This window comes from Chiloscyllium plagiosum, unplaced genomic scaffold, assembly GCF_037043375.1.
Source record: "Chiloscyllium plagiosum isolate Xiang-an unplaced genomic scaffold, Cpla_swu_hap1 HiC_scaffold_12, whole genome shotgun sequence".
Classification (NCBI taxonomy): domain Eukaryota; kingdom Metazoa; phylum Chordata; class Chondrichthyes; order Orectolobiformes; family Hemiscylliidae; genus Chiloscyllium; species Chiloscyllium plagiosum.
This window is the reverse complement of record NW_028270150.1, coordinates 17,813,916-17,841,542: the sequence shown is the minus strand read 5'-3', so window position 1 is coordinate 17,841,542 and position 27,627 is coordinate 17,813,916. Positions and strand designations below refer to the sequence as shown.

The following is a 27,627-nucleotide window of genomic DNA, read 5'->3' as shown; positions in this document are numbered from 1 at the left end:
ATAAGGAAAGAAGTGGTGAATTCTGAGTATTGTGGAGCAGGAGGTATATCTGATCATACGTGACTTACAAGAGTGGCAACGAACCCTCAAACTCAGTTTGATCAGTTAAGTGTCATACATATTTTAAAATACTCATGAATTTGCACAGTGTAATATTAGTACGACCCTAGGTGAGGTTTCCTTTAATACTTAAACCACATTTAAGCCTTTGAAAATTAAAATCAATAATGATCCAAATATGGTCAATAATGATCCAAATATATTCTGTTCATGTTATTAATGGAATGATCAGACATGTTAATAGCCATGCTTCCAGGAGTTTCCACCATGCATGGGCCTTGGAGGCCTGCACAGCTGGGGTGGCACGGTGGCTCAGTGGTTAGCACTGCTGCCTTACTGCACTAGGGACCCAGGTTCAATTCTAGCCTTGGGCAACTGTCCGTGTGGAGTTAGCACATTCTCCCTGTGTCTGTGTGGGTTTCCTCTGGGAGCTCTGGTTTCCTCCCACATTCCAAAGGTGTGCAGGTCAGGTGAATTGGCCATGCTAAATTGCCCATTATGTTTAGGGATGTGGAGGTTGGGTGCATTAGTCAGGGGTAAATATAGGGTAGGGAATGGGTCTGGCTACTCTTTGGAGGGTCAGCGTGGACTTGTTGGACCGAAGGGCCTGTTTCCACACTGTAAGGATTCTAACAAAATTAGAGGGTACGCTGGGACGAATCGGGGAAAACCAACTGGAAAAAATTCAGCCCCCCCCTCCCCAAGTGGAAGGGACAGAATCTGTGAGGAGCTGCTCCTACAACTCTGCTTCTGTCTCATGTGTACTGATGGTAAGCTCAGCAGGCTCCCCGATCAGCAGCAGACACAGGAGGGGAGCAGTCAGCAACTGGGGCAAGTGAATGACAATGGTCGTCAGGGGAGTTGGAATTGCCTTTTGTGGTGGGCCAGGCTTTTGTCGGAGTGTTGCTTGTTGAGCTCACGGGGCGACTGAGGGGAAGATTGGAGAGTGAGGAAGGAGGAAGAGAAGGAAAGGACAGCTGACGGTGAGGGGGTGGGAGAAGAGGAGGAGGCTGCAAGACAGATGTGGGAGGGAAAGGAGGAGAGTTCATGGGAGGCGGGGGAAAAGATGCTGTAATGGGGGGGTGAGAAAGAGGAGGCTGCAAGAGTAAAATGGTGGAGGAGAACAAGAGAGTGGCTGCAAAGGAGAGATAACATTGTTCTGTAGCTAACTGGAAGTTGGGAAAACTTGAAAAGACTGAACTATGAACGGCTTCTGAATGGCTGGGGAAACTCTAGCCTCAGGCTGCATTAGTTCAGGAGCTACTATACGGGGAAAAATATAGCAGATACTATTGTAATTAAACTTAAATCTGAAACTGAAAACTGCAATAGAAAGAGTGGTAACTGCTTGGTTAAAATATTCCAGCTTGTGTATATGAAATATATTGCATTGAAATGGAAGGCATGTTTCGGGTAATGGCTTTTTGCTTGTAGAAGTGTTTGATTTATTTTGGAAAATAAATTAAGTTGTCTCGTGCCTGTGTAAATAATGTAGTGTATTGTGTGCAGTGTTTAACAAAGGATTGATAAGTTGAAGCTATTGATAAATTTTTCTAATTTTGCCTTATAGTCCAATAGCCTCATATGTTAACACAAACACTAAGTGCAAATTGTGAGCAGAAGTTGACCATTTCTCGAGCCTACTTTGTTGCTCAAAAGGATTATGAATGACCTACTTGGGTTTCCAATTCCACATTCCCAACTAAGTCAAAAAGTGTGGCGTTGGAAAAGCACAGCGTGTCAGGTAGCATCCGAGGAGCAGGAGGATCGACGTTTCAGACATAATCCCTTTATCATTCCTGAAACATCAACTTTCCTACTTCTCGGATGCTGCCTGACCTGCTGTGCTTTTCCAGTGCTACACTTCTTGACTCTGATCTCCAGCATCAGCAGTTCTCATTTTTTCCACATTCCCAACTAACCCCACATTAACCAATGATTCCCCTGCCTAATAAGGATCAATCAATTTCTTCAGTTACCAGTTCCAAAGTCAGAACCCTTACAGAAAAAAAATTCTCTTCAGTTCTGTCCTAAAATGGCGACCTGTAATTTTAAGTCAATGGTCTCTAGTTCTGGATTGACCCACAGAAGATAACATCCATTCTGCATCCACCTTGCCAGGATCATTCAGGATCTTGGACACTTCAACCAAGTCACCCTTCACTCTTCTAAACTCCAGTCTGTCTAATCTATCCTCTAAACATGGCTCATTCATTCTACATGTCAACCTTTTCTGAACTCCCTCTAATGTATTCTTGAAATAAGGAGACAGAAACTGCACACATGGATTCAGATATGGTCTCATCAATGCCATACATAACTAAGGCAGAGCATCCTGAGTTTTATGGCCAATTTTTCTTTAAGTAAAGGCTGGCCTCCCATTTGCCGTCCTGATTATGAGGGGGTCAGAGGGTCATGCTTCAAGTCTTACCCTAAATTGGTTTCATTCATAATTCAAGTGGATTTCGGAGTGCAGTCTGGCACCTTATTAGAACTCACTGGTTCAGCACTTTGAAAAAGTGATATTTGGACAGTCTGTGGGTAAACTCAAGGAGTGCAGAGGTAACCCCCACTTTCTGAAGGCAGGCTGACAGTGACTTGCAGTATCACTATGGAGCCAGGTGGGGCGCTGCAACTACTACTGGTCCCACATGAAGGGCTTGTTTGTAATACTGGGCAGAGGGCACCACATCTACCACCCACTTTCACCAAAGTTAGCAATGGAAATCCTGAAAAAGGCACCAGGGATCTCTGACAATTAGATCCTGGGACCTCGATCCCTGTTTGGATGGGTGTCCTGCACGAATCACTGTCAAACCTCTCCTGGCTGGTTCCCAATTGAGCCTTCGTTTGAAAGTTCTCAAAATCAGATCTGAGATCTCTCCATGACCTCGTTCCTTCCCTATCTCTAATCTCCTTTAGCCATACAATGTTTCATCTTATCTAATTCTGCCCCCTTGAGAATCCCGAATTTTCTGTATTGGTGTCCCCAAGCTCAGGAATCCCCTCTCAGGCTTCTCAGCTTCTCCCTCCTCCTTCAAGACCCTCCTTAAGTTTGACCAAGCTTTTGGTCACCTCACCTGAAATCATCTTACGGGACTGCAGTGCTAATTGCATCCAAGATGGCGGCAGAGTAGGATGCTATGGCCGGAGTCAAGATTAGAGTTGTGCTGGAAAAGCACAGCAGGTCAGGCAGAATCCGAGAAGCAGGAGAGTTGACCCTTCATCAGGAAGGGTCTGGTCGGTGCTTCTTTGCTCACCAGTCCCTTTCCCGTTTCCTTCTTTTTTCTCCTCTTCGTTGCTTTACTTTTCTCCCCCCACCAGCCCGTCCTACCTGGAGAGTGGAGACGAGGGGCGGAGTGAGCGGGCAGTGTTCCAGGGAGGAGCGAAGTGAGTGGGTCGTGTCCTACGATGGAGCGGAGTGAGCAGGCCGTGACCCATGGCAAAGCGAGCATGGGCCGAATCCTGCGGCAGCAGCGGAGCGGATGGGCGATTCTCAGAACGGTGGCGGAGCGAGTTCTTGATGAAGGCCAGCAAGTGGAGGCAGTGTGGCCTTGTGCTCTGGGGCCTACAGGCATGGACTGGAACTGAAACACTTATGGTCACTTATTATCATTCTGGACCTGTTCACTGTTTCATGCTAATCTATATTTTTTTTAACTCAGTAACAACGCTTTTTCTTTTACTCTGCAAGATTTGTATCTAGGTACTTGTACCTAAGATAACACCATTAAAGGCAGCCATTGTAAAAACTTTTCACTGTTCTCATGTACTTCTGCACTGGAGTACATGTGACAATAAAGGATATTCTATAGTCTATTCTATCTGATAAAAGTCCTGTGAAGCATCTTGTGCTATATTATTATTTCAATGCCTACATAAATACAGAGTTAAAAATCCCACTACACCAGGTGATAGTCCAGCAGGTTTATTTGGAACCAGAACCTTTCGGAGCCACCTGAAGGAGCAGCTCACCGAAAGCTTGTACTTCCAAATAAACCTGCTGTACTACAACCTGGTGTTGCGTGATTTTTAACTTTGTCCAAACCAGTCCAACACCAGCACCTCCACATCATATAAAAATACAAAAGTTGTTGTTGATAAAGGCTGCCTGTTTCAATTAGGTGGATCCTGGCTATGATTTTGATAAAAAGAGCAGGTTCTTAGAATAAAGCTACGCCAGTTTAATACAGGGATAGGGAGAACATTCTTCTCTCAGAGGATTGAGAGTCTTTGGAAATCTGTCGTCTGCAGAGTCCTTGTGTATATTTAAGTCTGAGAGAGACAGATTCTTGATCAGTCAGAGAATCAAGGATTAAGGGGAAAAAGCAGGAAAGGGGATGTGGGGATTGTTGGATGAGCCATGATACTACTGAACAGAACAGCAGGCTCGAGGGGCCAAACGGCCTACTCCAGTTTTCTAATTATTGTGGTTGTATTCTTGTGGTCTTTATCAAAATGAAGTTGGGTTTCTTCCTGTCTTCAGGTAAGGGAAAGAGAAAATCTTTAAACAAAAAAAACTTGCACAAGTTTCCTTCACACCAAAACATTCTTGCTGCTTGTTATATTTGAGGGCGGGGAACAGAAGGGACAGGGGTGCAGGAAAGGGAAGCAATATTGAATTCTGTGCCTTCACTTGAAGCACTTCAAGGAGATTCTGTGTGGAATACTTTTTCTTCAATAAAAAAGCCCAAAGTCTAAGGCAACTGAAAAGAAACAAAGAACAAAAAGAACTGAATTCATGCCATCTTCCCTCAGCAGGCAATTATACATTTCCTCAAGGCTTTGTTGTGCTTTCAAACTGTGTGTTCAGAAAGTAAAACTGGCGTGTGAAGAGGCTGAGAAACTGCGTGAACATTCTTGGATGACTGCTTTCTCTGCAGCAGAGAAATGCATCAGCCTCCGCAGACCCCTCACTTGGCTGTACACGATCCAAGGTTTGAAGAACTGTAGTCCTGCTACATATAGTCAAAGGATCTGCTGAGGCCTTGTGCCTGCTGTCTTTACAATGAATCAGAAGCAAAGATTTTTCATTCTGAAAGCAGCTAAAGTTAGAACGAACTTATCCTGAAGGGTAAGAAAAGTCACAGAAATCTTACGAGTCGGAAGAAGGCCATTCTGCCCATTGTGCCTGAAGCAGCTTTTAAAATGAGCCCCATTGCCTCCTGTGTTTTCCCCAAACCCTCGCACGTCAGTTTTATCCAAATAATCATCCAATCCCCTCTTGAATGCCTCAATTGAACCTGCCTCCACCAATTTCCAGGCAGTGCATTCCATATCCTAACTACTCACCCTTGCTTCTTCTGCACATAGAGACACACAGCACAAAAACAGACCCTTCTGTCCAACTTGTCCATGCTGACCAAATGTACTAAATTAATCTAGTCCCATTTGGCCCATATCCCTCTAAACGTTTCCTATCCATCTACCCATCCGGATGCCTTTTAAATGTACTAGCCTTGACCACTTCCTCTGGCAGCTCATTCCATTCATGCACCAACCTCCGCATGAAAAAGTTGCCCCTTAGGTCCCTTTTCAATCTTTCCCCGCTCCCCTTAAACCTCTGCCCTTTAGTTTTAGACTCCCTGATACTGGGGAAAAGACTATTCACCCTACCCATGCCCCTCATGATTTTATAAACCTCTATAAAGTCATCCTTCAGTCTCTAACGCTCCAGGGAAAACAGTTGTAGCCTATTCAGCCTCTTCCTATAGCTCTTTTTAAATCTATGCCCTCTCATTTTTTTACAAGCAGGAACAGTTTCTTCCCATCGACACTATACATGATATTCAAAACCTCTATCAAATCTTCTCTCAGCCTTCTTCTCTCCAAGGAGAACAATCACAGCATCCCCAATCTACCCTCACAACTGAAGTTTCTCATCCTTGGAACCATTCCTGTAGATCACTTCTGCACCCTTCGCATCTTTCCTGTAATGGGGTGCCCACAACTGTACACAATACTCAGGTAAAGTCCATCAAAAGTATCTGATACAAGTTTAACTTCACCTCCTTGCTTATACTTTATGCACCTCTTAATAAAGCTGAGAATACTGTATGCTTTACGCACCGTGCTTTTCACCTGGCCTGCCACCTTCAATAATCTGTGCACACATACACACAAATCCCTCTGCTCCTGCACTCCCTTCAGAATTGAGCCGTCTATTTTATCTTCCTTCCAAACTACATCACCTTCTCTGCATTGAAATTGATCTGTCACCAATCTGCCCACTCCAGCACCTTATCAATGTCTTTTTGGAGTTCTACACTAATCCCCTGCACTTTATGATTCTTCCAAGCTTTATGCAAACTTTGAAACTGTGCACCAAGATCCAGTTCATGAATATATTTCAGGAAAAGCAAGGATACCAATACCAACCCCTGGGAACTCTATTACAAACATTCCTCCAGACTGAAAAATATCCATTGACCATTCGTCTCTGTTTCCAAACATTCAGCCAATTTTGTACTCACTTTGTTACTGACCTTTTTATTCCATGACCTATATCTTTCCTCACAAGTCTGTTGAGTGGCACTGTATCACACATTTCTGAAAGACCATGCACATCATTTCAAAAACATTACCCTCATTCTCTTACATCTTCAATAACTCTAGCAAGTTAGGTAGACAGGATTTCTCCATTAGAAATTCATGTTGGTTCTTTCTAATCAACCCACATTTTACCATGTGACTGCTAATTCTATCCTGAACTTGTCAATGTTCTTTTGGAGTTCTACACAGTGGCTCAGTGGTTAGCACTGCTGCCTCAGGACACCATGGACTCAGGTTAAAGATGTATCATAGTTTTATTACATGAATAGGAAAGGTTTGGAGGGATATGGGCCAGGAGCAGATGGGACTATGTTTGGCATGGGCTGGTAGGACTGAAGAGTCCGTTTCCGTGCTGTATGACACTATGACTGCCTGTATGAAGTTTGTACATTCTCCTCGTGTCTGCATGGTTTTCTCCGGGTGCTGCGATTTCTTCACACAGACCAAAGACATTCAGGTTGGGTAGGGGTTGGCTGTGCTAAGTTACGCATAGTGTCCAGGGATGTGTAGGCTAGGTGGATTGGCCATTGGAAATGCCAGGTTCTGGGTGGGGTGCTCTTCAGAGGGTCAGTGTGGACACAATGGGCCGAATGGCGTGCTTCCACACTGTAGGGGTTTGACGAACAATTTCTCTACAATTTTCACTATCACTGAAGTTAAACTGACTACTTGTTAATCGTTAGGCTTATACTTACAACGTTTCTGCAAAGCAGCTGCAGTGTTTGCATTTTTTGCTGTCTTGTGGTGCCTTTCCTGAGTTCATGAAAGACTGAAAGGGTGGCCTTGACCCTGCAATTTCCACCCTCACTTCCTTCAAATGCTTTGGATGCATCTCATCTGGTCCCAATATATTGTCAATTTTAAGCACCAAATCTACCTGACAGTTCGTCTTTATCAATTTTGAACCCTTCCTGGTCACCATGGCCTGGATAGCATCTCCTTTTTGGTAAAAGCAGGGGTAAATTGCTCCCAGCTCGGCCCCATCATCGGTTGGAAATCTTGTTGGTCCCTAATCAGCCATACTCTTCCCTTTACTGCCTTGTTACTACTTAGATACTATCAAAGACTTTGGGACAGCCTTTTTAGTTGGCTGCCTATCTTCCCTCATACTTCCTCTCAGCTTCCAAACATACCACAATGTTTTTGTGGGATAGATTAAGCAGTCACAACTTGGCTTTATGTAATGGCTTTAACACAGGAAAAAGTACCAACACATTTCACAGAGACATAATTAATAAAGAAGAAAATAGTGGAACAGCGTAAGAGGCCAAAGGAAGAGAAGGGGGTTTGAAGGAGACTAACAGCTTGATTTCTACAGTAGGCACCTCATGACTTTATGGCTGCCAAAGGTTAGACAAACGGAGTGAAGGATAAATAGGAGAGATGGCTGGTTTCAGAAATCCAGTAGCTCTCAGTTTGTCAATCATTTAGCAGATTGGATGCAGACCACATTTGAAATTCAGTCAACAATCTCATTACAATTAGCGCTGGAACATGACTTATTGTTTGCTTTTGTCATCCAGTGCCAATAACAAACATTCTCAGGTTAAGTATGCATGTGAACAGAAGAGAGAGATGCTGGAGGTCAATCAACCTGTTGTCAATCTGACTGTCATGGGGGAATGTGTGATCGGGAATATTTATTCAACATATCATCAGCTGGACATATACATAATAAACCATCTGGCCAATAAAGAAGCATTTCAACATGAAAAGGAAATGAAGAGTGTTATTTCAGGTAAAATGTAGAGAGAGTGAAAGAAATAGACAGAGAGTGGCATAGATAAAGAGAGACAGAAAGAAAGAGCGAGAGAAAGAAAAATGATAGAGAGAAAAAATTTAAAATCATGAGAGAAAGAAAGAGGACAGAGAGCGAGAGTAAGAGACAGAAAGAGAGAGAAAACAAAGAGCAAGAGAGAGACAGAGAGTTTGTGAGAGAGTGTGTGATTGTATGTGAGAGAGAGAGAGAGAGAGAAAGAGAGTGAGAGCAAGAGAGAAAGAAAGAAGAGAGAGGGAGACAGACAGAGACAAAAAGTAGGAAAAAGACAGAAAGTGAGAAGGAGAGGGTCTCATGGTTTGGCTACGAAAGCAATACCGTGCAGTCAGTCTCTGAAAGGCCACCTCCAGGGAAATGAAATAACTCCAGAGAGGCTGTTATCTTGTCACCATTGACACCGATCCAGCTTCCTCACAGTCAGCTCTCAGAGTGAACAGAATCTCTGACACTCCTCTTTATGTCTATCAGCCAGGGCTCCTTGATTGGACCAGATTAACAGCCCCAAATTAGGGAACTCATATTCTATGAAGTCCACCTGATTGACCTCATTACAATCACAACATTCTTCCCCCTCTGAGTCTGAGGACACAGGCTGGTTCTTTTATCTGTAGCTCACCTTGGGGCGTTTAACCTAGGGTCAGGTTCCTCCAACTATCTCTCTGATACGGGCAGCGTGTAACTTCTTGTGCCCGGAACATCTCAGTAGAGATTCATTCCTCCAGACGGCAAAGGCATCAAGGCAGCGACATCCGCTGTGTCTGTCTCAGATTCCAAGGTTCCTTCAATGCTTGTTAGAGAGGAAGAAACCATGGGTTTCAGAACAGTTGGAAAGGCAGTGGAGGAGCTGGGCATATTTTGCTCCTGGACAGTTTGCAAGTTTGCAGTTTTTATATGGTCCACGTTCTTGTTCAGGACTGTCACACCTACCCGAACTCGATACATCACTGGACCCTACCTTGTGATAACCATGCCATTTACCCATGCAGCGCCATTCCTGTGCTTCTTACAACAAACGCATCCCCTGAAGAAAGCTGTCTCTCTGGCTTAGCAGATTTCTGTGTCCAGCACTGGTGTTCTTGATGCTGTTTCACCCTCCCCCCTCCCAATGTCCGGGTAGATCAGATTTAACCTGGTGCAGAGTGTTCCCTCCCATTAGCAACTCTGCTGGAGCTATTCTTGTAGTTGCATGAGGGGTGGTCATATAATCGAACAGGAACCGGAACAGTTTGCTATCTATGTAGCCTGTTTCTTTAAACCTGACTTCAAAGTTTAGACAGCTGTTTCCATCAGACCATTGAATGATGGATGATATGGAGCTATCCTTATATGTCAAATATAAATCAACTTTAGGAAATACTCAAATTCCCTGCTGGTCAATGATGGTTTGTTATCTGTGACCAACACTTCTGGGAGCGCGTGTATTGCAAAAGATGCATGCATTTTTTTCTATTGTTGTCCCTGTGCTTGATGAATGATCTCTGTGCACATCCAGCCACTTTTAGTGGATATTCACAATGACTAAGAATGTTGAGCCCATGAAAGGACTTTTAACCAAGTCCAAAGTTTACCTGGCCATTCCGACAAATATGGGGGAGCTGCTGGCAGTAATGTTTGTCCTTGTTCGCACTCTAGATACTGCCTCACCAACACAGCTATATCTGCATCCAGTCCAGAACAGAAAATGACATTACCATAAGAAATGATGTCACCACAGGAAATGACATCAACAAGCCTAGGAAACTCAAACATTTAAATAGAAAACGGGCTACATCACCAGTGCTTCATTCTGAGGCTCACTGAAGATGTTATCTATTATGGGGATGAAACGTCTGAAAACGAACCTTGCAGCTCAGCGATCAAACCTACATCCATGTCTCTTGCTGGCTAGTTGGTTTCCTTCCTGTTTGCCCTTTGTAGTGATTTTGTAGTCTGGGGCTTGGACTAGAACATTAATATTAAAGTTTACAGCTTATTACAAAATGATGTCACCACAGGAAATGACATCACTAATGTCCTTCAACAAAGAGAATGAGCCAACCAGTTGTATCCAAACTAATTCAGTCTTTCTGCTAGGCGACCAGTAATAGGGAATTATTATTGCAATTCTGACACTATTTACACACCAAGGGGAGACTAAAAATCAAAACAAAAACCCAGCTAGCGTTGCTTCTGATAATTTTGTTTTTTTGCTTTACATTCTCAATATTTAATCTTGTAGTTTTAATTTGATTACAGAGATTAAATGGAATAATGTGAGTTAATGCTACTCTGTATCTGATTTCAGCATTGATGAGTCTGGTAAACAACATCTGAATTAAACTTTACTTAATAATTATAGCGCAATCGCTCTGTCAGATGTAGTTTGGTCAATGGTCAGTACAACCTGCGCAGGATATCTACAGCAGTCTAATGATGAACTATTTTTGACCTCTTACATACTCCAGAAGAGAATGTCACAGCTCATTTCAAAATACATGATCTGTTTTTCTTAGGAAAATGAATATCTCTAAACCACCTACTCCTCAATTATCTACTGTTCCCCACATGGTGAATGACACATCATAGAGACACAGAGGTCTACAGCATGGAAACAGGCCCTTCGGCCCAACTTTGCCCATGCTGTCCAATTTTCACAATTTAAACCAGTCGCATTTGCCTGCATTGCCATCACAGATGTGCTGTCACAAGAGAAGCAACATCTATGGCAGAGAAAGAGGCCATTAGGCCCATCAGGTCCTTGCCCGTTCCCCACAGGACAATGCAGTCAGTCTCACTCCACTGTATTTGCCAGGTAGCCAGAGATATTTTATGAACAAAAAGAGCAGAGAGAAAGACAGTTAGAGTTTCTGTTCAGTTAGAAGGCAGAGAACTGGTAGCAAGGAGTTCAGAAATCTCAGATGAGATTGGAGATTGACAAAGAATCAGAACTTCTTTCACTCATTCACAGGATGAGAGTGTTGCTGGCTAGGCAATATTTATTGCCAATCCCTAACTACCCAGAGGGCAGATAAGAATCAATCACATTGCCATGGATCAGGAGTCACATATAGTTTAAGGATAGCAGTTTCCTCCCTTAAAGGACATTAGTGAACCAGATAGGCTTTTCCTGACAATTGACAATGGATTCATAATTCAACAATGATCATTAGATTCTTAATTCCAGATTTTTATTGAATTCAAATTCCATCATCTGATATGGGAGCCTGGGAACAATGGACATCAGACATCACTTCTTGTTATAAAACAAGAAATCACAGCAAGTCTGGAAGCAATTGTGGAGAGAGAGCAAGCTAATGTTTCGAGTCTACCTGACATTTCATTCAAGCTGACGTGAATTATGGAGGGGGCAGCATTTAGTGTGGAGGCGGAGTGCTGGGGGAGAAAGGGTGCTGGTAGAGCAATTTAAGTGACCGGAATGTGAGAATGGCAGAACAATGATGTGTCCAACTGCAAGACTGGAAAAATCACGTAGTCCCACTGGAATGGTGGGGGGGGGGGCGGAACATGGTGTCAGAGAAAACAACTAAAGCTAAAAGGGAAGAAATGGGAATGAGTTAACAATCTTAAGGCATTGAATTCAATATTAAGTCCAGAGACTCAATGTTAAGTGCAGTAATTTGCTCCTATCACTTCTTGTTCATAGAATCCCTACAGTGTAGAAGCAGGCCATTTGGCCCATCAAGTCCACACTGACCCTCTGAAGAGTATCCCACCCAGACTCAGCCCCCTACCCTATCCCTGTAATCATGCATTTCCCACTGGTAATCCACATAGCCTGCACATCTCTGAACACTATGGGCAATTTAGCATCTAACCTGCACAACTTTGGACTGTGGGAGGAAACCGGAGCACCTGGAGGAAACCCACACAGACACAAGGAGAACGTGCAAACCCCACACAGACAGGATGGAATTGAATCCGGGTCCCTGGCGCTGTGAGGCAGCAGTGCTAACTAGTGTGCAACCTTGCTGTTACTTTTCTTCCTGTGGCTCTTGGATGAAAGTTTATGCCAAGATGGGAAATAATGGCAGAGTTTGGTTTTTAAAAGCATTTAGATTGTCAGAGAAAGGAATCTGAAGTGGTATCAGAAAGGACAGAGTTTTCTGGGCAATGTTAATTTGCAAACGAATGAACTTTCTCAAGTTTTGCCAATGTCAATTTCTCAATCTGCCCCTGGTGACTTTGAAATGTGTTGTAGAAATCGCAGAGCAGTCTGTCCTAAACCACTGTGGTCTTAATGGCGTCCCAAGTGATTTTTACAAACTTACTCTACTACAGGGATAAAGCCAAACATTGGCAGCAGATTAAATAAACACAGGGAAGCGATCAGCTGTTATTGACTCACTGCCCAAGGTTCAGAATGGAATGGGAGAGAAGGAACAAATGAATTTGAAATTATACTTGAAATTGAATTTATATAAATTCAGGATGAGCCAAAGTTCTTTGAAAAAGATTTCTGGAAATGTGATATCGGAAACAGCAAGCTCCCACAAGCAGCAACATGATTTATGTTTAATTTGTTCATGGGAATGTAGGCATCACTGCTGGGCCAGCAGTTATTGCCCATTCCTAATTGCCCAGAGGGCAGTTAGGAAGCAACCACATTGCTGTGGGCCTGGAGTCACATGTCAGTCACACCACATAAGGACAGCAGGTCTCCCCAAAAAGACGACAATGAACTAAATGGGTCTTTATGACAATATTCACATGGTTACCGCTGGGATAACTTTTCATTCCAGAATTTTAATTACATGCAAATTTCACCATTTGACTTGGTTGGTTTCAAACTCATGTGCCCAAAACACAGGGCTGGGGTTCTGGATAACTAGTCCAGCATGGTTACCATGGTGACATTAGCACCCCCATCTAGTTAGCTGTAAATTAAATCAATGGCAATGTATTTTGAATTAAATAGTTGGTAGAGGGTAAAATTGGCAGTCCGTGGTGTAGCATGCTTCTCCTACAGAATGTAGGAAATCAGAGACAATTCAAATATCCCTGGTGACTACATCGGGCAGGAAGTGTGTCCAACTGCAGCTCCCGTCATACAGCATGGATTGATTAGAGCGGCACTTAGGAATATTTTGAAAGCATCATAGAAATGGGTTTTAGAGACATTTAGATTCGATTAGATTAGATTTCTTTTAGATTAGATTCCCTACAGTGTGGAAACAGGCCCTTTGGCCCAATCAGTCCATACCGACCCTCCGAAGAGTAACCCACCCAGACCCACTTCCCTCTGACTAATGCACCTAACACTATGCTGACATGCTCATATTCAGGGTTCAGGGAGATAGATGGGTGACTGCTAGAAAGACAGACAGTACAGGAGTCCCTTGTGGCTATATCCCCCAAACAAGTGGACCGTCTTGGATACTGTTGGGGTGATGGCCTATCAGAGGATGGTGACAGCAGCAGCCAGAGTGGTGGCATCACCACTGGCCCTGTTATACAGCACAGAGGGTCAAAGTGGCAAGAGCAGTAGCAGCAACAGGGAGCTCGATAGTCAGGGGCACAGTTAGGTGTTTCTGTGATCACGGAAGAGAGTCCAGATTGCTGTGTTGCCTCTCTGGTGCCAGGGTCAAGGATGTCTGAGCAGGCAAGGGCCATTCTCAAAAGGGAGGGTGAGCAGCCTGAGGTCGTGGTACACATTGGTATTAACAGCATAGTCAGGAAGGGTGACGAGGTCCTGCAAAGGGATCCAGGGAGTTATGCAGGAAGGTGAATTGTGGAACCTCGAGGGATTTAATCTTGAGATTACTCTCTGTGCTATGTGCCAGTGCGGCTAGGAATAGGAAGATTAGAATCTCTACAATATGGAAACAGGCCCTTCGGCCCCACAAATCCATACCGACCTGTCGAAGAGTAACCCACCAAGATCCATTCCCGTAACCTATCTTTACCTATTGGCAATTTAGCATAGTTAATTCACCTGATGTGCACATCTTTGGATTGTGGGAGGAAACTAGAGAACCTGGAGGAAACCCACGAAGACACTGGGGGAAGGTGAAAACCCCACACAGACAGTCGCCCGAGGTTGGAATCGCACCTGGGTCCCTGGCACTGTGAGGCAGCAGTGCTAACCACTGAGCCACTGTGCCGCCCAGATAGTACAGTTAAATACATGGCTAAAGAGCTGGTTAGGACGGAGGGCTTCAGATATATGGATCATTGGGATCACTTCCAGGGAAGGTGGGACCTGTACAAAAGGGTAGGTTGCTACTAAACTGAAGGGGCACCAATATCTGGGCAGGGAAGTATGCTAGTGCCACTCGGGAGGGTTTAGACAAGTGTGGCAGAGGCCAGAAATTGGAGCTGTAGGTCAGCAAGTGAAATGACCGAGGTGAGTTAGAGAGTAAGGCCAGTGAGATTAATAGGAAGAACAGACAGGGAGAGGTTACTGAACACAGCAGGACTGCTGGTCTGAAGTGCATTTGTTTTAATACGAGATGTATGAATGGTAAGGCAGGTGAACTCAAGAGCTTGTGAGATAGGGGAACAGATAGGTGGACAGATTATGGAATAATGTGAAAACAACAGGGTTGCTGTGGTAGGTGATTTTAACTACCCCTATATTGACTGAGACTCCTTTCATGTCAGGGGCTTGGATGGTGTCGGGGGGGGGGAAGAGTCTGTTAGCTCCATCCAGGAGGTTTTCTTGAAGCAAAATATAAGTTGTCCAACTAGGGAAGGGTCGAGAGTGTGTTGCTGGGAAAGCACAGCCGGTCAGGCAGCATCCGATGAGCAGGAGAATCAACATTTCGGGCATAAGCTCTTCATCAGGAATCTAATGAAGGATTTATGCCCGAAATGTCAATTCTCCTGCTCCTTGGATGCTGCCTGACCTGCTGTGCTTTCCCAGCAACACACTCTTGACTTTGATCTCCAGCATCTGCAGTCCTCACTTTCTCCAACTAGGGAAGGGGCCAAACTGGACCTGGTACTGGGGAATGAACCCAGATAGCTGATTGAAGTTTCAGTGGGACAGCATTTCGGGAACAGTGATCATAATTTTCTAAGTTTTAAGTTACTTATGGATAAGTATAAGAATAGTCCTCAGGTGAAAGTACTCAAATGGGGGGAAGCTAACTATGACAATATTAGGCAGGAACTGGGGACTGTAGATTGGGCACTGCTTTTAAGGGTATATCTAGGAATCCTCTAAAGACCAGTTGATTAGAGTTCAGTAACAGCATGTTCCTGTGAAAATGAAAGATAAGGATGGCAAGATTTGAGAACCTTGGATGGCAAGAGAAATTGAGAACTTAGACAAAAAGGAAAAGGAGACGTACATAAGGCTTAGGAAACTGAAGACAGACAGAGCCCTCAAAGAACGCAAAGCAATTAAAAAGACCTTAACAAGAAGTTAGGAGAGTTAAAGGAGCCATGACATACCCTTGACAAACAGGATGAAAGAAAATCCTAAGACATTTTATACTTTTATAATGAACAAGCAGGTAGCTGGAGAAAGTATAGATCCACTCAAGAACAGAGAGAATTTATACAAGGAGCCAGATGCAGTGGGTGACATCCTTAATGAATACTTTACATTGGTTTTCACAAAGGAGGAGGACATGGTGGATGATGACATGTTGATACAAAAAAGGTGATTAAGAGCATTCCAGTAGACAAGTCCTCAGGACATGATAGGATCTATTCCAGAATGCTGAGGGAGGCAAGTGAGGAGATTGTTGGGGCCTTGTACGAAAATCTTGTATCTTCTTTATTCACAGGAGACATCCCAGATGACTGGAGAATAGCCAATGTTGTTCCTTTAAGAAGGGCTACAGGAATAATCCAAGAAATTACACACCAGTGAGCCTTATGTCAGTTCATGGGAAATTACTGGAGAAGATTCTTAGGAACAGGATTTACTCACATTTGGAAACAAATATGGACTTATTAGCAACAGACAGTATAGCTTTGTGTGGGGGAGGTTGTATCTCAAAACCCTAATTTTTTTTGAGGATATGATAAAGATGATTGATGAGGGCAGAGTGGTGAATGTTGTCTACATAGACTTTAGCAAGGCCTTTGTCAAGGTCCGTCATGGCAGGCAGGTATAGAAAATAAAGTCACATGGGATTCGTAGTGAGCTGGTAAGATGGATATAGAACTGGCTTGGTCATTGAAGACAGAGAATCACAATGGAAGGGTATTTCTTTGACCGGAGATCTGTGACCAGTGGTGTTCCACAGGCATCAGTGCTGGGACCCCTGTTGTTTGTAATATATATAAACAATCTGGAGAATAATGTAAGTAGCCTGATTAAGTTAGCAGACAATGAGGAGGTTTGCCAGAGGAAAAAGCAGGATACTGATTGGCTGGAGACTTGAGTGGAGAAATGGCAGACAGAATTTAAAATATTCAAATGTGAGGTGATGCATTTTGGAAGGTTTAATGCAGGAGAGGAATATACAATAAATGGCATAACACTTAGAAGCATTAACATACATGGATCTCGGCCTACACATCCACTGTTCCCTGAAAGTGGCAACACAAGTGGAGAAGGTGGTCAAGAAGGCAGAGACGTTTGCTTTCATAGGTCAGGGCATAGAGTACAAAAATGGGCAAGTCATGTTGCAGCAGTATAGAACTTTAGTTAAGCCACATTTGGATTAATGCATATAGTTCCAGTCACCACACTATCAGAAGGATATGGAGGTCTTTGGAGAAAGTACAGAAATGATTCACAAGGATGTTGCCTGGTTTGAAGGGTTTTGGCTATGAGGGGAGATTGGACAAATGTGGTTTGTTTTCACTTAAACGTCGAAGATGATCTTAGACGTTTCTGAGAGACATAACTGGAACGGATGGTCTGAGTCTTTTTCTAAGGGTAGAACGTCAATTACTAGGGGACATGGTAAAAGGAGTAAGTTTAAAGGAGATGTGAAAGGCAAGTTTTTTACAAACAGGGTGGTAAGTGCCTGGAATGTACTGCCAGAGGAATTGGTGGAGGCAGATACAATAGCAATGTTTAAGAGGCATCTTGACATAATCATGATTTGACAGGGAATAGAGGGAGACAGACTGTATAGAGGCAAAAGGTATTTAGTTTAGGAAGGTGTCATGTGTCAGCACAAGCTTGGTGGGCTGAAGGGCCTGTTCTTGTACTGTTGTTTGTTCACATGATGATAACCTGGCAACCTGTTTCTCATGAAGTTGTTTGAAGTTTCTTCAGGTCCACTGCAAGAGGCCAGATGGGACAATCTGTTCAGCAAGACAGAGTGCGTTGAGAAAGCTGGATGAGTCAGCTGCAATAAGTTTTGCGCTGTGATACTGAAACATTAAGCCAGATGCAGAAGTGAGTGTTCTACCCCCTCAGCACAGCTAAACGGACGAGGAGGATAAGTACAGCAGTCCCAATCCTGTTCTAAGTGGACAGACACTTGTAGAATCAAAAGGGGCCTCAATTGGCAATCTACCCAAGAGAGCACAGGATGACTGGTTCCTGGGGCACATACACTCATACCTAGTCAGCAGGGCTTCAACAACTCATTGAGAGAGAGTAGCTCCACCTTTACTCTGCATTTACTACAACTAATGGAACAATGAATGAACAGGAAAGCCATCACATTTCCTGGCTTCCCTTGTTTTATTGAGCCCAAAACTCACACACAAAAAGCATCATGAACAAAAACAGCAAAGAAGGATAACTAGACAGGACAGGCTCCACCATACCAAGGAATTCCAAACTTTCAGGGAGAGTGCCAACCAAACAGGGGTTTGTCGCATTCCCATCTGTCTTTGTGAAGGCACATGTCCCTCCAATTGAGCAGCTGGTTGGAATTCCAGAGTCAAGGAGAGTTTGACTTGCTCCACTTCTAGCTTTGTGTTGTTCGTGGCACTGAGCCATAGAGACCCAGGAGGTTCCAGCAACACACTCCACCCCCACCCCCATGTCAGCACCGAGTTTACTGACTTCTGTCAAATGTTTCCTTGGTTTCAGCACCTCAGGGCTGGAGAAAGGGTAAAACAGATTAGATTTATACTTGCAACTACACGTGAAGACATCAGAGGAAATAGGATCAGGTTGGGTGTTTGTGTGTTGCTATATTGTTTATTAATCTGCTGACACTTGTCCAAGGCCAAATACGAAAGATAATGATTTGCACACAGTATGTGAACCACACCCCCAGTATGACTCATTGCTGACAGGAAAAAACATTAACTGCACATTCCCGCCTCTTAAGAAGAAATGAATGCGTCTATTATTACTACATCTTTCACACGGCAGGATATTCTGGAGCACAATGGATTATTTTTGGAATGTAATCTCTTCTGCAATGTGGAATCAAACTACTAACTTAAGCACAGCAAGATTCACCAAAAAGCAGTGACTCAATGACCAGACGAGTGATTACAATCATGAGATATTGGTGAGGGAACAATTATAGTTCAAGACACTCTGCTGCTCTTCTGCAAAGTTAGAATGGTTCAGTTTGTAATAATGTGCTTCATGATAGAGGATTCTTCAAAGTTTTAGCTCATAAAGACCAACACTGTAAGCTGATGTTTTAAGATATGTGACTGCATTATTGCAGTGAGGTCCCATTCACTTATTTAGGAGCAAGAGCAGGGGATTCATATATTCTGAATCTATCCTGACCTATACCAAAAACAGCCCCAGTATGTCAGTCCTCCCATTGGACTCTGTGGGATTCTACCATGTGGAAAATCAATACGATACAGTTCCTTCACTTCAAAGTAATCAATATAAAAAAAGCAACATACAATTGTAAGCTGTTGTTATGATGAAGTGCTTTGAGCTGTTTAGGAGAAATGTAAGAAGTTACTAGTAGTAGAATCACAGAATATTACAGAATGAAAGGAGACCACCATCCCATTGTCCCCACGCCAACTCCTTGACTAGAGTTATTTATCAGTCCCAATCTCATCATTCTAATCTCCCACCCTGCCAGTTTTGCAACTTTCACTTTTTTTTTGAAGTGATTTTGCCAATTTCCTTTTAAAAATCATTATTGAACCAATTCCCACTACTCTTTCAGGCAGCACATTCCAGATAATAGTTTTGCAAAAGAAAAATCCTTATCCCCTCCAGACTGATTACTAAACTTAGTGATCTCGGACTAAGCCCCACTCTCTGCAACTGGATCCTCAATTTCCTGACCCACAGGCCACAATCAGTGAAGATTGGGGACAATATTTCATCCACACTAATACTTAACACTGGAGCCCTCCAGCGGTGTGTAACTCAGCCCCCTACTGTACTCACTGTACACCCATGACTGTGTTGCCAAATACCAGACTAATGCTAGTTACAAGTTCGCTGATGACACCACCATAATCGGTTGAATCTCAAATGGCGATGGAACAAACTACAGGTGGGAGGTGGACAACCTAGCTCTCAATGCCAGCAAAATCAAGGAACTCATTATCGACTTTCGGTGAGATGTTACTCATGCCACCCCTACACATTAACAGCACAGAGATGGAACAAGTGGAGAGTGTCAAGCCCCGGGGAGTGGTCACCCACAACAAGCTTTCTTGGACTCTTCATGTGGATGCACTAGATACAAAGGCCCCATAATGTCTCTTCTTCCTCAAGCAGCTGAGGAAATTTGGCAAGATGGCGAATACCCTTGCCAACTTTGATAGGTGCGCCATCGAGAGCATTCTGTCTGGATGTATCACTACCTGGTATGGCAACTGTAACATTCAAGATTGGAGATGGTTACGGAGAGTGGTGAACTCGGCCCGGACAATCACAAAGGCCAACCTCCCATCTATAGAATCCATAGATAGAGTTGATAGCCAGAAACTTTTTCCCCAGGCAGAAATTATTAACCCGAGGGATCATATTTTTAAGCTGTTTGGTGGAAAGTATAGAGGGGATGTCAGAGGCAGGTTCTTTACGCAGAGAGTTGTGGGAGCATGGAATGCATTGCCAGCAGCAGTCGTGGAAGCGAGGTCATTGGGGATATTTAAGAGACTGCTGGACATGCATATGGTCACAGAAATTTGAGGGTTCATACATTAGGTTTACCTCACCTGAGGATCAATAGTCGGCACAACTTCGTGGGCTGAAGGGCCTGTTCTGTGCTGTACTGTTTTATGTTCTCTATGTTCTATCTACCAGGCCCGCTGTCAAGGAAAGGCCACCAGCATAATCAAAGATCTATCCCACCCTGGAAATGTTTTTCAAAAAACCTCTACCATCGGGGAGAAGGTACGGAAGCTTGAACATATGCACCAGCCAGTTTCGAAACAGTTTCTACCCTACTGTTGTTAGAATACTGAATGGACTCACAAACTCTTAACATTCGCCTGTACCTGTGATTTTGTTTTTGCCGCTGTTTACCTATTATTTACTTACCTATGCTACTTAATTGTGTGATCTGCCTGTATTGCTCCTAAGACAAAGCTTTTCACTGTGCCTCGGTACACCTGACAATAAAATCAATTCAATTCAATTCACTTCAATTCAATTATGGGTGGCACAGTGGTTAACACAGTGCCAGGGACCCAGGTTCGATTCCAGCCTTGGGTGACTGTCTGTGTGGAGTTTCCTTGTGTTTACGTTTATGCCAGCTCCTCTGGTTTCCTCTCACCGTCCAGATTAGGTGGATTGGCCATGCCAAATTTGCCCTGTAGTCCAGAGATATGTAGGCTAGGTGGATTAGCCTTGGTAAATGCTGGGTTTGGGGATAGGGTGTGGAGGTGGGTCTGGGTGGGATGTTGTTTGGAGGGTCACTGCCAACCTGATGGGCCAAGTGACCTCATACTGCACTGTAGGGATACTATGCCTCTTTGCTATTTTGTTGCTTTCTCATCCCTTTACTCTGAATCATTGGACAATTATCTTACTGGTTACTGACCCTGAAAATAAGTAGACATTCTTTCCCATCATTTAATCTAACAACATCCCACTTTTATAAGCTACTATTTAATCACTTCTGCTCTGCAGAGAATAACTTCAGTATCTCTGGATGTTTCATATAACTGATGTTCTATACTTCTGGTATTATGCAGTACACTCTCTCTAAGAACTCAACATCCTTTTCAAATTGCTCAGAATTGTACTCCAGATAAGGTCTAACAGTGATGTACAAAAATTGACTGTAAATTGCTTGATTTTTGCTCTGTGCTGTTGTGTACCATGCCACAGGTCCTGTTCATTCTTAACGGCCTTCTCAGTTTGTTCTGACACTTTCCAGGATTTATGTACAAACATCACCAGGTCTCCCTTTTTCTGCACTCCCTTTAAAGTTGTTCTATTTAAAGCATATTCTTATTTTATTTGCAAAAATGAAGTGACATTTGCATCACTCCATAACTATGAGAGTTTTTTTTATAAGTAAGATACTTCTGTCCTTTTTCTCTTTCAGAAGGGTGAAGATCACTGGCCTGCACAAACAACATGGACTCCAGCCAATATGGAGGCTGGGGTGGGGGGGGGGGGGGGGGGGGGGGGGGAAAGCTGCAACATATAAACCATGTTACTGTCCACGTACTAGAACTAATGTCATTACTGCAGCATTGGCTGAGCGTGTGCCAAGGTTGAGAGAGAGTCAAGCTACCAGGGTTGTTAAGAAAAACAAAAATCTCTCTTCGAACTTCTCAGAAAAATAAACAAGTTAAAAGGGAAACACTCGCAGGACTAGAGCAGAGGATGAGACAAAAACTGAAGCACGCTTTTGGGATTTGTACGGGGTGTGGAGATGTCCTTCCCAAGTGCCTGCTGCCCTTGTTCTTTCAGCTGATAGAGATCAAAGGGTTCTAAGGTGATCATTATTCATGTTAGTCTTAGTTTTGAGTAGTGGTAGGCTTATTAACTGTGGACAGCATCACAGTTCAGCTTAATAATGTACTGTCCAGCAGAATCAATCTCCTGATGAAGGGCTTATATCGATTCTCCCGCTCCTTGGATGCTGCCTGACCTGCTATGCTTTTTCAGCACCATATTCTCCACTTTTTTAGTAAGCCAGCACAGGGCCAAATGGACTTCCAAACTTATAATTCTGTGATAAAGTAACACCAATATACCACAATAAATTTCATCAGTGAGTAGCTGAGCAATACAGACCATGAAGGTACCCCAACAGATCCCGAGTCTGTCATTTGGAGAGTGTCTATAAGTAAAGAGGATTTCAGGTTGTGCTTATTCAGCCATGGTTCTCACTCTTGATCACTATGTCTTGTTTCATTGTTTTGTCCTGGTTTTTTTTTGAGGGGACGGATACCGAGCAGTCGACGAAAAGATAAACAACTTGTGAGGACTTGGAGTCTTTTCTTTAAAAATCTGATCAAAAGAAACAGCCTGTGTGGGTGTGGTCAGGCTCTCGTAGCTTCAGGATTTTCAGTTAGTTTTCAGCAGGGGTCTCAGCAGGGTTGGAAGGCAGTGAATCTCTCCTGGCCGCTACACTCTCTCAGAATTGTCTTTTGATGTTCTTGCCTCCTGGATTGGAGAATTGCATGTGAGACAATCTATCTTCTGAATTTGCCTTTTGCCATTTATAGATATTACTACATTGGAACAGTTACTGTTTAGTAGTAATACTGGGGTGGCACGGTGGCTCAGTGGTTAGCACTGCTGCCTCACAGCACCAGGAACCCGGGTTTGATTCCAGCTTTGAGTGACTGTCTGTGTGGAGTTTGCACATTCTCCCTTGTGTCTGCGTGGGTTTCCTCCCAGTGCTCCGGTTTCCTTCCACATTCCAAAGATGTGCAGGTCAGGTGAACTGCCCATGCTAAATTGCCCATTGTGTTCAGGGATGTGTAGGTTAGGTGCATTACTCAGGGGAAATTTGAGCATAGTAAGGGTCTGGGTGGGTTACTCTTCAACCGGTTGGTCGGTGTGGATTTGCTGGGGCGAATGGGCTGTTTCTACACTGTAGCAATTCTAATTCTAAGTAGTAAAATAATCTATTATTCTGTTAAATTTCCAACAGAGTTAAGTTATTCCAAGTTCCTCCTTTTTTTGTTGTATTTAATTACAGAATTTGAATAAATTGTGTTTTCTTAACATCGAGGAGTTTGACCAATCAAATTGCATCTGGAACACAGCACCTGATATTTACCTTTAAAATAAGAAAAATTGAGGGTCTAGGCTACCTTCTCAATATACGTTGAGTGGGTTTAGTCTGCTCCATAACATTAGGAATACACTTTTATGAGATTAGGCATTGAATACAAGTGCAAGAAGTTTATGTTGAAGCTGTGCATTATGTTAGTTAAACCACAGCTAGAGTACTCTGTGCAGTTTTGGTTGCCACACTTCTAGGAAGGTTGGAATTGCACTGGAGAGGGTGCAGAAGAGACTCATCAGTTTTACCATGGGCTCGAGTGATTCAGCTCTGAGGAAAGACTGGATAGACCAGGGTTATTTTCCTCAGAGCAAAAAGTGTGAGTTGGAGGGGAGGAATCTGATTGAAGAATAGCGTGTTGGTGGACATTTACGGGGTAGACAGGACACAAATTTTCCCCTTAGTTGAGAGATCAATAACCAGGAGGCACCGTTTTAAAGTAAGGAGCAGGAGGTTTGAGATGACATTTCACCTAGAGGGTTGTGGACATCTCAAACTCACTGCCGAACAGAATGATAGAGGTGGGAGACTTCAGGTATTTATGAACTAGTAAGATGAACACTTGAAAACGCCAATATGAGGCTCCACGTCTAAGGATGGAAACTGGGATGAGAATAAGCAGGTGCTTGATGATCAGCACAGACTGATGCTCTCCAAATACTTTGTGGAGTACAGTTATTGCTGTAATATAGAAGACTGGGCAGTCAATTTGCGCATAGCAAGCTCCTACAAGCAGCAGACCAAATAATTTGTTTTACATATTGTTGCTTAGGAGGCAAATATTGACCAAGACACAGGGGATAATTCCCTCTCTTGTGTTTGAAATTGGGCCATGGCACATTGACACCTCAAGAGGGAAGTCTGGACCTTGCATGAACAGTTTGTCTGAAAGAAGGTATTTCTGACACTGACACACTCTTTCAGCACTGTACTGGTGTGGATTTTGTGCTCTGGGAACTAGAGTGGAACCTATTCTCAGTGAAAATAACTTCTTGGATTTAGCTCTTTCATACCATTTACCATCGAGTTTGCATTGACACGAACGTTAGTGCATTTCGCCCATTTTTCTCAGTGTGCATCACAACATTCACATCTTGCAACACTCCTTCTCAGATCAGCTCTCAAAACTTTTAAGACCCCAAATGTCTCTGGCACTACCTTCTTACCCAGTGGACATACATCAGATTGAAGTGGAATATTCTCTCCTCTTCCACTTTCATCTACTTTAAATGTCCTGACGTCAAATGCATTCTCTACTACATACTGTCCTTCACATTGCGGAGGCTGAGTGTCAGCTCTTGGACAATTTCTCTGACATCCCTGGACCATGGTCCCACCTTCAAACATCAGGCTGTTGTTCTCATGAATGTTACTAACCTTATCTCATCTGGGGATCTACCCTCGCTCACTGCTACCCAGTTCATGGTCCCCTAACCTTGCAGAATCCACTTCTACCTTGTTCCCAAAAAATCTACAAACAGGACTGCCTGGGCAGACCCATTGCTTCTGTCTACTCCTGCCTTATCGAGCTCATCTCTTCCTACCTTGACTTGATATTTTCTCTTTGTCCAGTCTCTTCCCACTTGCATCCGCAACTGTCCTGACACCTTAGACCAGTTTCAAAGTTTCCAGTTTGTGGGCTCCAACTGCCTCCTCTTTACCATGGATACTCAATCCCTTTAAATATCCATTCCCCCATCAGAATGGTCTGAGGGCTCTCTGCTTCTTCCTGGAAAAGACACCTGATCAATCCCCCTCCTCCTCCCAGCTGAGCTCATCCTCACTCTGAACAACTTCTCCTTTAACTCCTCTCACTTTCTTCAGGTTAAAGGTGTGGCCATGGGTACCTGCATGGGCTCTAGTTATACCTGTCTCTTTGTGGGGTACGTGGAACATTTCTTGTTCCAGTCCCACTTTGATCCTGCTCCACAACTCTTTCTTCCCTCTCCCTTCTGGAATTGGAAACATTGATCAATTTTGATTCCAATTTCCACTCTGCTCTTCTTCATCTGGCGTTTCACTGACTTCTCCCTTCTCTTCCTTGACACTTGTTTCCATTTCTGGGGATAGGCTGCCACCAATATTCATTACAGCCTGACCAACTCCCACAGCTAACTTGACTAAACATTCCTCACACCCTGCTTAAGGATGCCATTCCATTCTCCCAGCTTCTCCATCTTAGTTGCATCTGTTCTGTAGGGGTGGGGGACTCAGAAACGTCCGCCTTTTTCCTCATGATTTCCATTTTCCTGCACATCTGCCCTCATCTGTTCCACAACAGCAGTAGGGTTCCACCCCCCAGTTCTTGCTTTCCAGCCCAACATCTTAACTCATTGAAAGAATCATAAGCCATCATTTCCGTCGCTGCCAATGAAGTGCCACCATCAGATATATATTCCCTCCCTCCCCTTGTCAGCTTTCCACAAGGACCGCTTGCTTCCTCTGGGACACTCTGGTCCACTCCTCCACTCCCAACAGCTCTTTACACCCCCCTTCCCCAACATGGCACCTTCCCACGCAATGGCTGAAGGTTCAACACTTGGCCGTTTACTTCCTCCCTCCTCCAGCTGTTTTTTTAAAAAAAAAGATGTTTCTGACCCTCAGCAACTGCAGTTCTTTGTTTTAGCCTCGAATCGTTGCCCTGTTTGGGATCAGCCAACTGCAGCCTCTGCTGAAACATTAAACCTGGGAGGTCTTGCTTGCTCTGCAATCCCTGCCTTTGTGAGGATTGGCCCACAGCATTAACTTGGTTAAGATGGAAGACAGCAAACTCGAGAATCACCCTCTCACTCACTCTCCTCACCCGTTCATTGTGTGGGAGGAGACTCTTGTGTCTGAACTCAGGCAAGCATTCTAACAGAGGGTTAACCATCCTTTTGACCAAGTTTCCAGAATTTTCTATTTCATTTTCCCTTCCCTTTAAACCCCCAATGTTTGGCAGCCGCGGATTCACGGTGTGGGCTTCGGATAGTTCAACAAAAGTTTCCTTCATTCCAGCAATGTGTCCTACACAGAGAGTGCGTTCGACAAAACTGCAGGAACATCTTACGAAAAGGCCTCTCCTGGAGGTCACCAAGCTGCAGGGGAGAGGGGCATGAACAACATCAGGGAAGAATCCCAAGTAAAAACAAGATTCGAGGAGCTGCCAAACCGCTGAGGAATCAAAGAGAGGGCAGCTCATTCCCCTAGCTTCAAGGTGACTAAACAGCAGCCAAAGAGAAAACCGTTAGGATCTGATGGTGGGGGAGGCTGCAGGGAGAGGCGAAGTTACAAAGGAGCGGAATACAATGTTTAAAGGCACTTTGTCAAATACTTACAGAGCTCCAGGAGGATGAAGGAACACAGAAAGGCTTCAACTTTCTGCATGTTCTCACACTCTCCAGCAACAACACCCAAACCCCAACTCCTGACAGTCCCCCAGAGGGTTATAGCTGCAGCCTTTCCTACTCGGCTCTCTGCAGCAGGATGAGATCCGGACCTGTTGCTTTTTCTTTCTCTTGCTGCTGCTGCTCCTTCTCAGTGAGTCAAGACTTTTTTTTTAATCACTCTCCAGTCTGTGTGAGGAGGGCAGCGCCTGCAGGGTCCTAGCGCCGCAGCGCTCCCTCCTGAGCTGGACCCCAGGCTCCATCGCCACAGCACTGGCTCCTCCGCCAAACGCTGCGCTGCACTCCTCGCCTTATCGTTACAGCGCAGGAAAGACCTTAAGACATAGGAGTGGAAGTAAGGCCATTCGGCCCATCGAGTCCACTCCGCCATTCAATCATGGCTGATGGGCATTTCAACTCCACTTACCCGCATTCTCCCTGTAGCCCTTAATTCCTTGTGACATCAAGAATTTATCAATCTCTGCCTTGAAGACATTTAGCGTCCCGGCCTCCACTGCACTCTGCGGCAATGAATTCCACAGGCCCACCACTCTCTGGCTGAAGAAATGTCTCCGCATTTATGTTCTGAATTTACCCCCTCTAATTCTAAGGCTGTGTCCACAGGTCCTAGTCTCCTCGACTAACGGAAACAATTTCCTAGCATCCACCCCACGAAAGCGAGGAGGTTGGCAGGGGTGGGGGCACCGTTCGGCCCATCGTACCACTGCCTTCACTGAACAATCCATCCAAATAAAAGGCAGCGAACCGCGGATTCTGGAGATCAGGAGTTCAAACAAAACACGAAGTGCTGGAGAAACTCAGCAGG

General features: G+C 44.1%; 1 protein-coding gene across 1 annotated transcript in view; it reads right to left on the bottom strand.

Annotated features, from left to right (window-relative positions):
• Nucleotides 1-27,031, bottom strand: part of jam2a (junctional adhesion molecule 2a) — a 99,541-nt gene extending 72,510 nt beyond the window's left edge. Inside the window, exon 1 of the mRNA XM_043701405.2 lies at nt 26,754-27,031. Within this exon, the coding sequence (XP_043557340.2) occupies nt 26,754-26,802 (49 nt within the window). The 5' untranslated portion in view covers nt 26,803-27,031. The remainder of the gene's footprint in view (nt 1-26,753) is intronic.
• Nucleotides 27,032-27,627: the final 596 nt, after the last annotated feature.